We start from the raw sequence: 15,628 nt of genomic DNA on the forward strand, positions 1-15,628 counted from the left end.
GATTTCCTGCTGTTTTTGTACTACAACTCCCATCTTCCCTAACTAGCAGGACCCCTCCTCAGGGATGATGGGAATTGTAGTACAAAAACTGCTGGAGACCCAAGTTTGGGAAACCCTGGTATATAGAGAAAAGAAGACGGGAAGTGGTGGAAGATGTCGCTGTAAATATTTGAATGATCACGTGACACAGATAGATGGCAAGGCGGCTTTTCCTGCCTTTATATGCTTCAGGGCAGAAGGCCACATCTCACTTGACATGGCTGCTGCCAGAAGCTGCATTATCTTGCCACACCTGCATCCCCCAACCCTCACTAGCAACAGGCCATGACGCTGAGTCCTAACTACTCATGTGCTAACAAAGATGCACGTCTTTATTCATGGTCCTGCTGTTTCCCTGTGTGCAGTTTTAGCAGGACCAGCCCAATACATTTTGCTGGCTGGGGCAAAGGACGATTTGGCACCCCACACCCACTTCAGTTCATGTACGGAATCTGGCAACACTGGGCTGAGCCTTATTTTGACACTAGCAATGGCACAGCAGCTTCAACTGCACTTGAAGGCAGCTGGTTAGCTTGGGGTGGAGGGGCATACCAGGCTATGTGCAGCACACAGCTCTTTCCTCTCCTCCCCTTGGCACCTGCAGCCTGAGCCAGCTGCCCCACTCTGCCTAATGGTAGAGATGGCACTGAGTTCTTTAAAAAAAGCACCATGAAGATATAACACCAGATAGCCTTATTTTGCCTTGACTCTTTTTCTTTTCTTTTTCTGTTTTTACTTACCCCTTCCCATGCGTCATTGATACGGTTGCTTCTCTTTATTTTTTGATGTATACATTTTTTTTTTGTTCTTGGTTGGTAATGGATAAACCGGAAAATTAAATGACTTTTTAAAAATACTGTAATTTGAAACTGCTTTTTAGTGGTATGTGGTGCTTGCTAAATTTGGTAAATTAGCAACAAGAGAACTTGAATCGTACCACATTTCTCATCTAGGCCTAGATAGGGGATATTCACAGTGCATTAAGGGTTCTTGGGACTAATGTGGCAAGATGTTAACCAACTTTTATGAACTCTTCAGGGAAGAAAAATCGGAGCAACTTGTTGACACTAGACATGAAGTAGATCAGCTAGTCCTGGAACTGCAGAAAATAAAGCAAGAGGTAAGGAAATTATGCAGAAGTGCTATTCAGTTCAGAGGTGGGGAACCTTTTTTCAGCCAAAGAGCCGCATTCCTTTGTGAGAACCACATGCCTGTGGTGGGTGGGGCCAGAGGCAAAAGTGGGTGGAGCAATGGAATGTGGCTACATTCCAGCCATACAAGGTCGAATCCCCGCGACAGGGTGAGCTCCCGTTGCTCTGTCCCAGCTCCTGCCAACCTAGCAGTTCAAAAGCATACCAGTGCAAGTAGATAAATAGGTACTGCTGTGGCAGGAAGGTAAACGGTGTTTCCGTGTGCTTTGGTTCCCATCCTGGTGTTCTGTTACGCCAGAAGCAGTTTAGTCATGCTGGCCACATGACCCGGAAAGCTGTCTGTGGTCAAACGCCAGCTCCCTCAGCCTGAAGAGCAAGATGAGCACCGCACCCCATAGTTGCCTTTGACGGGACTTAACTGTCCAGGGGTCCTTAACCCTTTACCTTACCTAGTCCAACCCCCTGCGATGCAAGAATCTCACCTAAAGCATCCATGACTGATGACCATTCCACCCCTGCTTAAAAACCTCAAATGAAGGAGAATCCATGGTTTTCCAAGGGAGTCTGTACCGCTGTTGAACAACTATTACCTAATTGCCGCTCTTAAATTCTTTTGGCCTATTTCTATTAAGTATGCAAGCATTCGTGTTACTCAGAACTTAAGCAGATAGTTTTACCTGAAGCATAGAATGCCAAAAGTTAACTGGCAGAGGATGTGGTGGACAAAGCAGTTGCTTAAATGACTACAAAGGAATGAAACAGATTCATGGAGGAGAAGTCTGTTAGTGACTCTTAGTCATGTTAGCTACATAGAAACTCCATGTTCAGAACCGTATGCTCAAGATTTCCCGTTGCTGTGGAACGGTGGTGGCAGAGGACTATGAACTTTGTGATACTGTTCTATTATTTTTATGTTGTATATTTGGATATCACTTATGGTATATGTTTTTTAAAATATCAAGCAACCTAGAAATGCTTTAAAATAAATAATGTAATAAACAGGAAGTATGTTTTTCCCCGCAGGGGTGGCACCCGTCCATTGCAATACCCTCCCGCTTTTTTATGGCTTTGGCATTTTCTTATGGTGGTTTAGTGCATTTCATGGAGTTCTTTTCATTATATGTATATTTTAGTATTGCAAGCCATTTTTTAGGGGAGGTGGACATGGGGGACGGGAGCGGGACAAGTTTCTACATAAACAGATAAAATGAGTGTCCATCATTAAAGTGTTTTAAAACTTTGCTGTGCTAGTTTTTCCCCCTTTTTTTGGTTTTTGTTTTAACTCAGAACATTAACCTCATGGCAGATGCCCGCTCTGCTCGGGCCTATAGAGATGAACTGGATTCCTTAAGAGAAAAAGCAAACAGAGTGGAGAGGCTTGAAATGGAGCTGGTCCGGTGTAAAGAGAAACTGCACGATGTGGATTTCTACAAAGCACGGATGGAGGCAAGTCAGGTTTTTAACCAGGAGTTTATGTATTTAGATATATTTAAAAAATGTACAGTGGTACCTCAGGTTAAGAACTTAATTCGTTCTGGAGGTCTGTTCTTAACCTGAAACTGTTCTTAACCTGAAGCGCCACTTTAGCTAATGGGGCCTCCTGCTGCCGCTGCACGATTTGTGTTCTCATCCTGAAGCAAAGTTCTTAACCCAAGGTACTATTTCTGGGTTAGCGGAGTCTGTAACCTGAAGCGTATGTAACCTGAGGTACCACTTAATATAATAAATGATCTCAAAAATATGTAATAAAGGTGCATTCTGTTTCCCACAATGGTCAGCCAAATGCCTACAGTAAGCCCACAAGCAGGTCCAACGTGCAATGCCTTCTCCTGCTCACCATCCCCAACAGTTGGTATGCCTCTCCTTCAACCCCAGTATGTGCCTCACCCTTGAAATGGTCCCTAGGAAAACATGGCGGCAAATAGCATTAGGGAGGAGTGAGTCCTCTGCCAGCCTGCTCAAACTACATCCCCAGTTGCTGCCTCTTCTGCTCCACAGCATGTTCCGACAAGCAGGAAGAACTGAGGAGACAAGATGGCGGAGTCATCGCTCTAGCCATCGCTTCAGCCCAGGGTTGCCTCCCCTTAAAGCTGCGGAAATCTTAAATCTCCCTTGTCTCCATATGACTGCCTATACCAGCCTGACAGCAGAGGACATTTACGTTTGTGTTTTCACTGGTAATAGTTGGAATTGTGAGGCATTAGTGTTGAGCCTGTCAGAATTCGAGGGTGCTTCTCTCACCTGTAGAAAAGTCTGTGGCCCTCACTCCTCTTCATAAAATTGAATGCTAAAGGAGTGTGTTTCTCTCAAAACAGTGCTATGCTTCAGCCCATGAGCGCTGCTTTTGCCATCCATTGTTGCTCCATTTTGAGAAAGTAACTGAGTGTTGTTTTAATTTGACAAGCCTTCCAGGAAGCAGCAAGGTGCATGTGGTCTGTAGGCCGCCCTGCTGTGTAATCCCAATGTAGTGTGTGTTAACAATGCACAGAAGAGCAGTGTTAGTGCATTTCCTCTGAGGAGGAGATTCCAGCCCGTCATAAATATGCCCTGACATTCCTCTGCATTGAGTACCATGCTGCTCCTGAAGACTGGATTCTTTCAGAAGCTAGGGAATCTCTGCTTGAGTCCCCTGCTGCAAACACCAGTCAAGATTCCCCAGAAGAAAATGAGAAGTGAGTGGAATAAAAATGAATACCAGTATGCAGTTTTTAAAAATGCACACAGAGAGTGGTGTTTTAATACTAAACTGTAATATTCAGACACACACATCCCACCTCCCAAGCTATGAAGTCATCTTTGCAGTTGTTTTAGTTAGTTACCAAAGAAATGGCTTTGTGATTAATGGCTTTTTTGTTAATTAAAGTAGAGAATAAATCTCTAGGCAGGCATTGTTTGTCTTTTATTGCTTACCTAACACAAATATGATTTGCAGCTAAGTGCCCTTTGAGGTCAATGCCACAGGGTACATTTTCCAGGCTCTGACTTGCAGCTTTATAGTTTTGTGGAGTAATTATTTCAATTAAAATGTTGCTTGGAGGCATAGTTTGAACAATGGTTTCACTGTGTGAACTGCGGCCGAGTCAGCTTTAAACTATGCTTTATTAAGCTGGCTTGTTGCAATCAGCTGTAGTTAGGATTAAGCACAGTTTAGGTTTATATTAACTTCTGACATGATAAACCATGGTGCATCATGTCAAGAATAAGGCACATCAAACCTCAGGCTCATGCTTTCACCTTCCTTTTTTACCATACTGGAGGGGGGGGGGGCATGAGCCCAAGACTTGCTGTGACTCTTTCTTGACACAGTAAACCATGATTTATTACCATGATGTCCAAGCTGACCTATTGATTTGACCAACCATTAAACCTTCAGCACATTCACTGATTCCTTTCAGAACTAATTAAGGATTAGATATGTGCTGTTCTTTCAAGTACTTTCACCTGTTTAATACTATGTAAAACAAGTATCAGACTGCAGCTCTGTGCAGACTTACTTGGGAGTAAGGCCCATTGAACTTTCTTCCAAGTACGTGTGTTTAGGGTTACGCTGCAAATACAGAGCTAAATATTGCACTACAGCCTCATGTAAGCTTAGGCTGACCTGCCTCCTTGTTGCAAAGTTCCCTTAAAAGAGGTTCTAAACACATGTTGACATTGCAAAGACGAGTCTGAAGGGAAGCAGAGCATTTCTGTAATACATTTGAGCAGGGAAAGCAACCTCCGGGCCTCTCTCCCTTCCTCACAGCAAAGCCTCTCCTCCTAAGGGCACCAAGCTATTGCATATGGCTGCTGTATAACATATATTTTGGTGCTAAGTCATGGTAGTTGTTTTGTCTTCATCTTTCTCATGAAAATGAGATGGAAGGATTTTAATATTGGTTCATTCTTTTGAAGGATGCCAGTTAACTTTAGCATTTCATTTGTTATCTAGTTAATGGCTTTAACATATTTATTTTTGCTGATCTGAGTAAATTTCCTGCTCTGCAAGTTATTTCTGTCTTTCTACAATTTCCATATCAAAAGTGGCCTGGTCTTGTGATTCTCGAAAGTCAAACTTCTGCTAGGAAAGCAAAAGTATTTTAATTCAAGAATGATGTTGCAGCACACGAAGATTAAATTTCAGTACATTAAAATTACCTGCCATTTGAAATCTCAATGAAACCATCCTTTACTTTGTGAATTTGCCATTTTCAGGAGCTTAGAGAAGACAACATCATATTAATGGAAACAAAGACAATGCTGGAAGAGCAGCTGATGATCGCAAGAGCTCGTGGTGATAAATTGCACGAAGCTGAAAAGGAAAACTTGCAGCTGAAATCCAAGCTTCATGACATAGAGCTGGTATGGTTATCAACGGGAATTTTCTTTTAAAAACTAATTATTATCATTTTTGAGTGAGAGCTACGATAATACACGTCTTTCCTCCAGAATGAAATGCCCAGTTCTTCAGCCCTGAGGGCCAAATATTCTCCCACCAATGATATCATGGTCATGCTGGGGATTCTCCCTGTGAGCAGTTTGGCTGGAGAGACTATAGCTCCCCACATGCAGCAGGATGAAAAAATTGCCCATCGTTGTCTTTAGTACATAGCAGCCTTTGTTAGGTATAAATGCTAAGTCTCCAAGCTGGATTATTGTTATGTCTTTCTGTGTTGCCCCTTCTCCACTAGGACAGGGATACGGACAAGAAGAGGATTGAGGAGCTGCTGGAAGAGAATATGGTGCTGGAAATTGCACAGAAGCAAAGCATGAACGAGTCTGCCCACCTGGGCAGGGAACTGGAGCAGCTGTCAAAGAGCACAGATCTCTCTGATAGTAAGTGGCATGGGGTGGTTTGGCACATTGCTGCCGGCCCATTTTTTGTTTTTATTCTGGTTTAGATACACACAATGGAGGCTTCCCCAGTCTCTGTTTGTATCTAGGTCCTCTCTCATACATCTTTTCCTTTTCAATATTTTTTTTTTAAAAAAACCAGGCCATCTCTGGCATTGGGCAAGGTGAAGCAGCTTCCCCCAGGTGGCAAATTCTGAGCTTCTGTAAAGACTAGCTAATTGGCAATTATGATGCTCATTATCTTTTACCAGCTTGGGTGAGGCACTATTTGAATCTTCTGCCTTGAGCACCAAAACATATCAGGCCATGTCTGCTTGAAAGGGCGACCAGAAGCACACCTTACAGTGTCTTGCCAGTTTTTCAGCACTTTACAGTAACACATCTTGCTGCTGGCAGAAGCACTGACTATTTAATTAATAACTTTCTGAATGATGGATCTTCTTGGATGATGGCCTAATAGAAATGCCTCTGGTTCTGTAGGTAGCCAGATGCAAACATCTGTGCGTGATTTATAAAGCAGTTAATTTCAGGTGCTGTTAATATAATATTAAATGGGGGAATCTGTTCTTTTATACCCATAGTTTCTCACTAGCTTTCTCTTCTGCTAGTGATCCAGTGGGCTGATTACATATGTAATGCTGATTCCCTTGAAACCACTGTGCATAAATTTTGTTAAATAACAATTATCTAAGGAGGTCATGAGCCATTGGGAGGGTGTGCCCCCACCTGAGGCGATTCTTCTGCTGTGAAATTTCCCAACGTTTGAGACAAAATGATTGTGGATGTTATTACTGTGAAATTCCTTTGAGATACTTTATTGGATTGTGATTCATAAATGGAATTTTAAAGGCAAATAAAATAGTGAGTCAATAATGCTGCATAAAGATATACATGATCACCAGTATCCTTAATAACAAATCATAGTAAATAGTAATATGTATCTTGCTAGGATTTATTTGTTTTTAAGGATATTGATGACAATGTGTTTGACTTAAAAATATATTAAAGGAATAATTATCTTCCTTTAAATCAATTCCATTTAAATTACATCTTCTGTACTCAGCTGATCAGTTGGTTATAGTAATCAATTAAAAAACTGTTTTTATGAATGAGAAGATGAAATAATTTTGCATGGTGTTTTAGAATGAAAGGGCACATAATTCTCAGAAGTGATAGAGCTCATCTTTTGAGGAGAAGGTGCTTCTCCTTTCCCCTCTTGTTTTTTTTAAAGAGTTGAGTATTGATACAAGTCAGCTGATAACACATGGGGTTAATCCTGGATATAGATGCAGGCGTACAAATGTGCTACAGTCTTGTATTCTGAATGTTGTATTTCAACAGCAAGGAAGTCTTTTGTCTTTGAACTGAACGAATGTGCATCAAGTCGCATCTTGAAGCTCGAAAAGGATAACCAGAGTCTGCAAAATATTATCCAAGAGCTCAGGGATGCATCGGTAACCTCTGAAGAGAGTAGCCTTAAATTTGTGGAGCTACAAAATGAGAACCAGCAGCTTGGCCAAAAGGTAATTAACAAAACATTAACTGAGCGTACCAGGGGCTGTTTGCCACCTTCTCCTTTTTTGTTCTTAAAGGGATTGGTATTGATCCATTCTCTCATAGCAAGATTATTCATTTTCCCTGCTAGGAAACCCAGTACGGTGCTAGTGTGAGCAAGGAAAGAGTCTTGTCTTGGACCTTGAAGAGCAGCTGCCAATCAGAGAAGACATTATCAGACAAGGTGGATTAGTAGTCCTGACTTGGTTTACGGGAGTTTCATTCATGTTCGCACGAGTAGCACAAAACTCTCTGCTAGATAGATGTACAGTATTTAAGACGTTATGGGGCTGATGATGAATCCTTGATAGTCTCTGGCTGGTAAGGTAAAGGGGTAAAGGGACCCCTGACCATTAGGTCCAGTCATCACCGACTCTGGGGTTACGGCGCTCATCTCGCTTTATTGGCCGAGGGTGGCATACAGCTTCTGGGTCATGTGGCCAGCATGATTAAGCCGCTTCTGGCGAACCAGAGCAGCACACGGAAACGCCGTTTACCTTCCCGCCGGAGCGGTACCTATTTATCTACTTGCACTTTGATGTGCTTTCGAACTGCTAGGTTGGCAGGAGCTCTGGCTGGTAGCTCTTGACAATTTAACTTTCATTAATTCACTTAAGCCTTCACTATATGTCAGAGTTACAAACAAACCATGGGTATCGAGCCAAATTGCTTTAATTTTTCAACCCCAATGTCTTCGAGAAGAAGCAAGCAGATTAAACAGACATTTCCATTGAATTTCTGGTCTCCCCAGTGGAAGAATCTTGTTATTGCAGTTATTGCCACAATGGATTTATATTCCAGCCTTTGGCAAAACATCCCCCAGGGAGCCACTTCTAGATGTTAAATGATCTTCTCTACATACTAGGCAGGGCTGCTTTATCTAGACACTTCCTGCAATAGTGGCTGATACACATTTGTAATCTGCCAATTTATTTTCTATAACTGAGGGCTTCCCCTAGGCATCTGTCTGGCTGCTGTGCAAACAAGATGCTGAATGAGCCACTGGCCTGATCCATCTATCTGGCTGTTCTCATGTTAGTCCAAGTCCATTGGAGACATCCAGACCTCTGTTCAGATGGAGTAGAGAGATTTTGTATAAAACATAAAATCATCTGAGGTTGACTCACCAGCTACATTCAAACTTCACACTGAACTGTGGTTTAGTAGTTTGATATGAACAAGGCTTGCACTCATATACTCTGCGTGGCCATGAGAAGACAAGAAGCTTCCTCTTCCATTTTTAACTGCAGTTTAGCATTAGCATCTATTCTATCTGTAAGCTGCCTTCAGTCCCTGTCTGGGGAAAAGGATATAAATCAATATAACAACAACAACAATGTCCAAACCTAGACAAGCTGTGGTTAATCATAAGGACGGTTTACTAAAACAAGTCTATTTCAAACCATGATTTATGAAATTTGCTTGTTTCGGTAACTTCTAATTATGACCAGCAGTGGTTTAGGCATAATGCTAAACTGTGGATAATTGATACAAAAGCAAAAAACTTCTGCTCTCCTCTTGCTGAGCCAGGGGAGGTGAGAGCACATGAGCCAACAGCTTCTTCATGTAACCACATTAAGTCCAAACGTAGCCATTAGCAGGGAAAAGGGGGAAATGCTTTCATTGCGTAGAGATTACCTAAATTAGCCAGAAGCTTGGCCAACCATACCAGATGGCAGCAGCTGTTTCCAGTGCTTAACATTTTGCATCCACAGACCTCTTCCTTAAAGAATTCTGCTGGATATTCTACAGGACAAAATCAATTTATTTTAATTATCCTAAAGGCTATGGGTCCAATGTGTTGAGATATTCCAGAACCTGGTCAGGCTGTAGTGAATATAAAAAATAATCCATTTGTAAGGCTGAGTAGTTATTTTGCCAGACAAAGCAGGTGGTGTTTGTTATGTTGATGCTGGAGTGAGCTGGTAATGCTGGATTGGCAATTGGCTGGATTAGAATCAGAAAAATTGGGGGGGGGGTCCTATCTCTCTCTCCCCATCCCAGTTTATTTTAATTTTACATTAATTAATTGGAGAGGATGGGGAGCATTAGAAAAGATGCATTTTAATTAAAACATTAACAGCAGAATTGTATAAAATGAACGAGAGCTTACTCTTTTAAAGCCCTTTGAGCAGGGGTTTCCAATCTGTGGTCTTGTGGTCTGTGGACCGCCAGTGGTCTGTGAGCTTCATTCAGATGGTCCCCACCATGCCTGTGAAATTGTGACTGAAGATAGGCAAGGGCACACCTATCTCCTTAAATATTTGTATTGATTTTTAATTGTTTTTACTGCTTCTTTTATTGTATTTTATTGTTTTACAATTTGCTTTCTATGGAATTACAGTTGCTACAACAGGCAAGGCATCACTGTGTGGTCCACCAAGATCTTCAACAAGTGCCTATGGCAGGGGGTGGGGGAGTTTAGGGAACCCCTTGCCTCACAGTTAGATAGAACATTCTGTCACAGAAACCCTTCTTTACTTATGCCAATACCATTGCAACATTGCCTGGACTTCTTCTGCTACTTTAGCAGTGTGGGGATGAGCTGGACCATCCGAGTTCCCACATGGCTGCCTTAATATGACAAAAGGGGGGCTACAGTTGTGCCGTCTAGATTGTGTCCAGAGTAGAGGTGTAGAATTTCTGGAAATTTTGAAACCATAGGAGGGTAAACATGTTTTGTTTTGCTTTTAAATCAGACTAATCTTTTGAGCTGTTGCTGTCGTGGAAATATAAAAACTGAAGTTTTGCCCTGATTGAAACAAGCTTCTCTACCCTTTCACAAGCAAAGGAACCACTTCTTCCTTCTCTCGTGAGAATGGCAAAAATGCATCTTGCTTGTGTTTGAGAGTTTCCATCTCAGTTTTTTGGGTGAGGACTTGCCTGTCCTCAGTGTAACTGTAAAGGAATTAATTGTAATCATCTGACACTGTATATAGTCTTACATAACAGTCTTCCTGTTACATAGTTTTTAAGTAACATTTTGAGGGATAATAATAATAATAATAATAATAATAATTTATTTATACCCCGCCCATCTGGCTGAGTTTCCCCAGCCACTCTGGGTGGCTCCCAACAGAATTAATGATGATAATAATAATAAAAGAGAAAACATCAGACATTAAAAACTTCCCTAAACAGGGCTGCCTTCAGATGTCTTCTAAAAGTCAGATAGTTGTTTATTTCCTTGACATCTGATGGGAGGACATTCCACAGGGTGGGTGCCACGACCGAGAAGGCCCTCTGTGTGGTTCCCTCACTTATCAAAGTGAGGGAACTGCCAGAAGGCCCTCGGCGCTGGACCTCATGGGGGTGGAGATGCTCCTTCAGGTATACTGGGTCGAGGCTATTTGGGACTTTAAAGGACATCACCAACACTTTTAATTGTGCTCAGAAACATACTGGGAGCCAATGTAGGTCTTTCATTTTGTTTTGAACATTTCATTCACCATTCTGAAAGAAAATATTCCATAATACAAAAAAATTTCAAGGGGGGAGGGGAAAGGCTTGGGGAAAAAACTGTTTTTTTCTGGGTCTCCAGATCTCCACACCAGAGCACTGAATGGGGAACTCTGCTAAGGCAGTGACACATTTGAGGCCTACCCCTTCTGTCCCTGAGAACTTGTGATACAGTTCAAAGAGCTGCAATTTTTCAATAAGAGCAGACCCGAGAATCCTGGTGCACACAAAATGGGTATTTTTGTCCATTGTCCATTGGATAATCCTGGTTTCTGTATATAACATGTAACTTGGCTGATAGGGATAAAAACATCTAGTTTGGGGCATGACAGACACTTAAAGGTTAAAACAATTTCAGTTTCCAGCACTGAAGTTCTACTGCAAACTGAAGTGAGACATTCAGCAACCTTGCAGAAGTAAAAGGTTGCGTTGTTTATAAATGCAGAGATAGAGACCCAGTTTGTCGAAACTTGTTGCTTTGAAAAAAGTACCGTTGAGTGGACAAATGTGCAAGTATTTACATTCTCATAATGTCTTTGCATGTGAACAATGTTTGTTCAGGCTTGCATATGATATATTGTGGTAATTTTCTCCCATGCAGATTGAAAAGCTGCAGAACCAGATTGAACGGGAGAAGCAAAGTAATCAAGACTTGGAAGCTTTAAGCGAGGAGCTGCTAAAGGAGAAGGAACAGCTTCAGGGCAAGATGGAGACCTTGAAAGCTGACAAAGAGAGACAGGTGCTTGCAGATGTAACCCAGAGGCATGTTTGCTTGGTTGGTTGACTGGTTGGTTATTTAGAAAGACTTCTTGGCCCACAAATATAAAAAGGCACCAAAACTTCTTCCTGCCAGGAAATTAGGGCTCCGCAGGATCAAAGCATGAAGCATTTCAACTTATCCATCACAGTCCACATGGGTGTCTCCACACCTTCAGGTCACCTTGACTTGCCAGTTTAGAGGGAGTGTCAAGAGGAAGTAACTCAATTTTCATACTGCCAGAAGCAAAATTGAGTTGCAAAAGCAGTTGTGTATGGATCAAATTTATAAAAATGCTGAAAGAATTGCATCACCTTTGCTGCTGTTCTGAATAGCTTCAAGAATTCATTGAAACAACGAAAACTGCCTTATACCTTATATTGATCCATCTAACTCAGTTTTGCCTACCCTGACTCCCATAACAGTCCACAGGAACTCTCTTGCAAAGTGACAAAACCGAAATCCTAGGTATACCTAAGTAAACAACTCCCATTGTGCTTGCTTAGTCGCATCGTCTGTTTGAGTAGCGTAAATATTTGGGCAGAATAAGGAGTAAACACAACTCAGTTCAAGGTGGTGTGGAAATTTCCACAGAAAACCGAAACACTCTGCTTCCCCAAGGTAGATTGGGATATCCCAGACAGATATCTCAGGCCATCTCCTCCACAACTTTAATCCTGCATTGGGAATGTCTTGATGCTGCCACTGCCATGCTCTGGCACCCAGGGACCTCATAGCACCTCCAGCCAAACCTAAAATGTTTGGCCTACAGTACTCGTCGCAGAGGTGCTAACTCCTTGCTAGCAGGACAGCGTGTCCATAGTGCTATGAGATTTATTTTTATTTACTTATTGAATTTATATACCACCCTATACCTGGAGGTCTCAGGGCAATTGAAATGACACAAAACAGAGCAAAAAGATTATTGAACCAGGTGTACAGTATTTATACTCAAGTATGGGTGGCATTGTGGTCTAAACCACGGAGCCTAGGGCTTGCTGATCAGAAGGTCGGCGGTTTGAATCCCCGCGATGGGGTGAGCTCCCATTGCTCGGTCCCAGCTCCTGCCAACCTAGCAGTTCAAAACCATGTCAAAGTATAAGTAGATAAATAGGTACCGCTCCAGCGGGAAGGTAAACGGTGTTTCCGTGTGCTGCTCTGGTTCGCCAGAAGCGGCTTAGTCATGCTGGCCACATGACCCGGAAGCTGTCTGCGGACAAACACCGGCTCCCTCGGCCAGTAAAGTGAGATGAGCGCCGCAACCCCAGTCATTCGCAACTGGACTTCACGGTCAGGGGTCCCTTTACCTTTACCTTTGACTTCTTGAAATAATGCAACTTCATCATGCATCTCATCTGTTTGGTCTAGGTTGTGTTTCTTGAAAGGTGAATTCCCAAGGGCTTGTTTGCAGCTTTCTGGTACTGAATGCATGGGAAGGTACCATTACGTTCATGTCCTTCTTGTGGACTTCACTTAGACATCTTATTAGCTACTGGGGGAGCAGAATGCGAGACTACTTGAGCTTTGGGTTGCATGCAGCAGGGCTTTTTGTGTTTGCCTAATACACCATCTTTTTTTGTTTCTGAATGTAGATAAAAGACCTAGAAAAGGAAACGGACCATCTCAATCAAGTGGTTTTGTCCCTGAGGCAGAGGTCTCAGGTCAGTAGTGAGGCCAGAGTGAAAGACATTGAAGTGGAAAACAAAGTACTCCATGAAACGGTTACAGAGACCAGTAGCAAGCTCAGCAAGCTGGAGTTTGAGAAGAAGCAACTGCAGAAGGACTTTGAGCAGGTTAAAGAAAAGGTGGAAAGAGTAGAGGAAATGGACAAGGAGCTTCATCGACTAGAGAGGGAGAACGAGCAGCTCACAAAGAAAGTTGCTGCCATGAAGATCACTACGGAGAAAGTTGAGGTTCTTGAGGAACAAAATGGGAACTTGGAAGTGGAGAACAGGAAGCTGAAAAAATCCCTGGACACCTTGCACAATGTTTCTGTCCGGCTAGAAAGCCTAGAAAAGGACAACAAGGAGCTAGATGAAGAGAACCTGGAACTCAGGAGAATGGTGGAGACAATGAAGTTTGCCAGCGCAAAAATGGCCCAGATAGAAGCAGAAAATAAAGAACTGGAAAGAGAGAAAGAAGAGCTCAGGAAAAATGTAGAGATGTTAAAGATTCTGATCAAGAAATCGGAACGGCTGGAGCTGAGTTACCAGAGTGTGAACACCGAGAACCAAAGACTTCAGCAGATTATAGAGAACAGCAGCAAGAAAATCCAGCAACTGGAGAAGGAACTGGAAGGCACTGAAAGTGAGAACCAAACCCTCCAGAAAAATTTAGAGGAGCTGAAGATCTCAAATAAGCGGTTGGAGTGGCTGGAGAAGGAGAAGAAACTGTTGGAGCAAGAAGTGTCCCAGCTGGATAAAGACAAGAAGATACTGGAGAAGGAGACAAAAAGACTTTGGCAGCAGGTGGAGCTGAAAGATGCTAATTTGGACGAGAACACTGCAGAACTGGCAGCAATGGAGAAGGAAAAGAGAACACTAGAAAGAGAACTGGCTAGGTCCAGAGACTTGTCTCATAAGATGAAAGAATTTGAAAAGGACAATAAAGATCTCCTAAAGCAACTTGCCATTGACAAGAGAACACTAGCTACATTGAGAGAGGTGAGTACATGTAACATTAGTGTCTTTGTCCGAAGTGTGCATTTTAGCATGTAGCATATTAGAACGTTTTATACAGGGTGAGTCCTTTAAAAGAGGTCCCATGGATACAGAGTACAGTGGTACCTCGGGTTACATACGCTTCAGGTTACATACGCTTCAGGTTACAGACTCTGCTAACCCAGAAATATTACCTCGGGTTAAGAACTTTGTTTCAGGATGAGAACAGAAATCGTGCTCCGGCGGCGTGGCAGCAGCAGGAGGCCCCATTAGCTAAAATGGTGCTTCAGGTTAAGAACAGTTTCAGGTTAAGAACGGACCTCCGGAACGAATTAAGTACTTAACCTGAGGTACCACTGTACACATATTCCATAGGGCCTCTTTTAAAAGACTCACCCTGTATATAACGTATATCCAATGCAACTGAGGGAATTAGGGGGACACTATGTGGCCATTTGGAGCATAACATCTTGTCATGGCCCAGAGAGGGGGCTGAATTCTCATTACCATTTCTGTTGACCTCAGGCTTGTTGGAGCCACTTTTCAAATTTTTTTACTAGAACCCCAAGGTCTGCCAACCAGAGCCGGGTAGAAAAGGCATTAGACAACACAAAATAATTGAAGAGCACCGTGACCCCTAGAAACTTGTTATCTGCAACTGAGCTGAGCTGAGCTTATAGTCCTTTCCCCCCAGTGTCTACTTTGGTTAGCTTTCTTCATTGCAGCAGCCTAATGTAAATGAACAAAGTTCATTTGTTGTTGTTCATTTTTGAACTAATGGAAGTTCAGATCCAAATCTACCTTCTCCTCACCCCCACTATAGGTGATGTGCACTCTCCTCTGTGATCCACAATTTAGATTTTGTAGAGTTATTAGTAAATCACTGCCTAGTGCCAACCTGATTTCTGAATCACAGAAGAGAGAGTCATATTTCGCAGGCAGGTTGCGATTTCAAGAACACAGAACATCGAAGTCGTAAATCCTCAGCAAAGGTTTCTTCACAAATTAAGGCCTGGTTCACACAGTTAAAATTGGCTGGTTCCAGAGTGACTTTGCTCAAACACCTGCTAGGATATTAAGCCAAGTTAAACATGAGCCTTTGGCTTGTACACAGAGCCTCTTTGATTCCTCTTGTACTGTGGCCCACAATTGAACTGGGAAGTTCCCAGTTATCC

At 42.5% G+C, this 15,628-nt stretch overlaps 1 protein-coding gene across 2 annotated transcripts in view; it reads left to right on the forward strand.

Moving 5' to 3' along the window:
- The window catches only part of CCDC88C (coiled-coil domain containing 88C), a 107,149-nt gene that overhangs the window by 56,974 nt on the left and 34,547 nt on the right, over nt 1-15,628 (forward strand). For both annotated transcript variants that reach the window (XM_081003358.1, XM_081003359.1), the window contains 7 exons: nt 1,078-1,159; nt 2,478-2,636; nt 5,385-5,531; nt 5,861-6,005; nt 7,365-7,546; nt 11,638-11,775; nt 13,386-14,456. In XM_081003358.1, coding sequence (XP_080859484.1) covers nt 1,078-1,159; nt 2,478-2,636; nt 5,385-5,531; nt 5,861-6,005; nt 7,365-7,546; nt 11,638-11,775; nt 13,386-14,456 — 1,924 coding nt within the window. The remainder of the gene's footprint in view (nt 1-1,077; nt 1,160-2,477; nt 2,637-5,384; nt 5,532-5,860; nt 6,006-7,364; nt 7,547-11,637; nt 11,776-13,385; nt 14,457-15,628) is intronic.

This window comes from Podarcis pityusensis (genome assembly GCF_964106645.2).
Source record: "Podarcis pityusensis genome assembly, chromosome: 1".
Classification (NCBI taxonomy): domain Eukaryota; kingdom Metazoa; phylum Chordata; class Lepidosauria; order Squamata; family Lacertidae; genus Podarcis; species Podarcis pityusensis.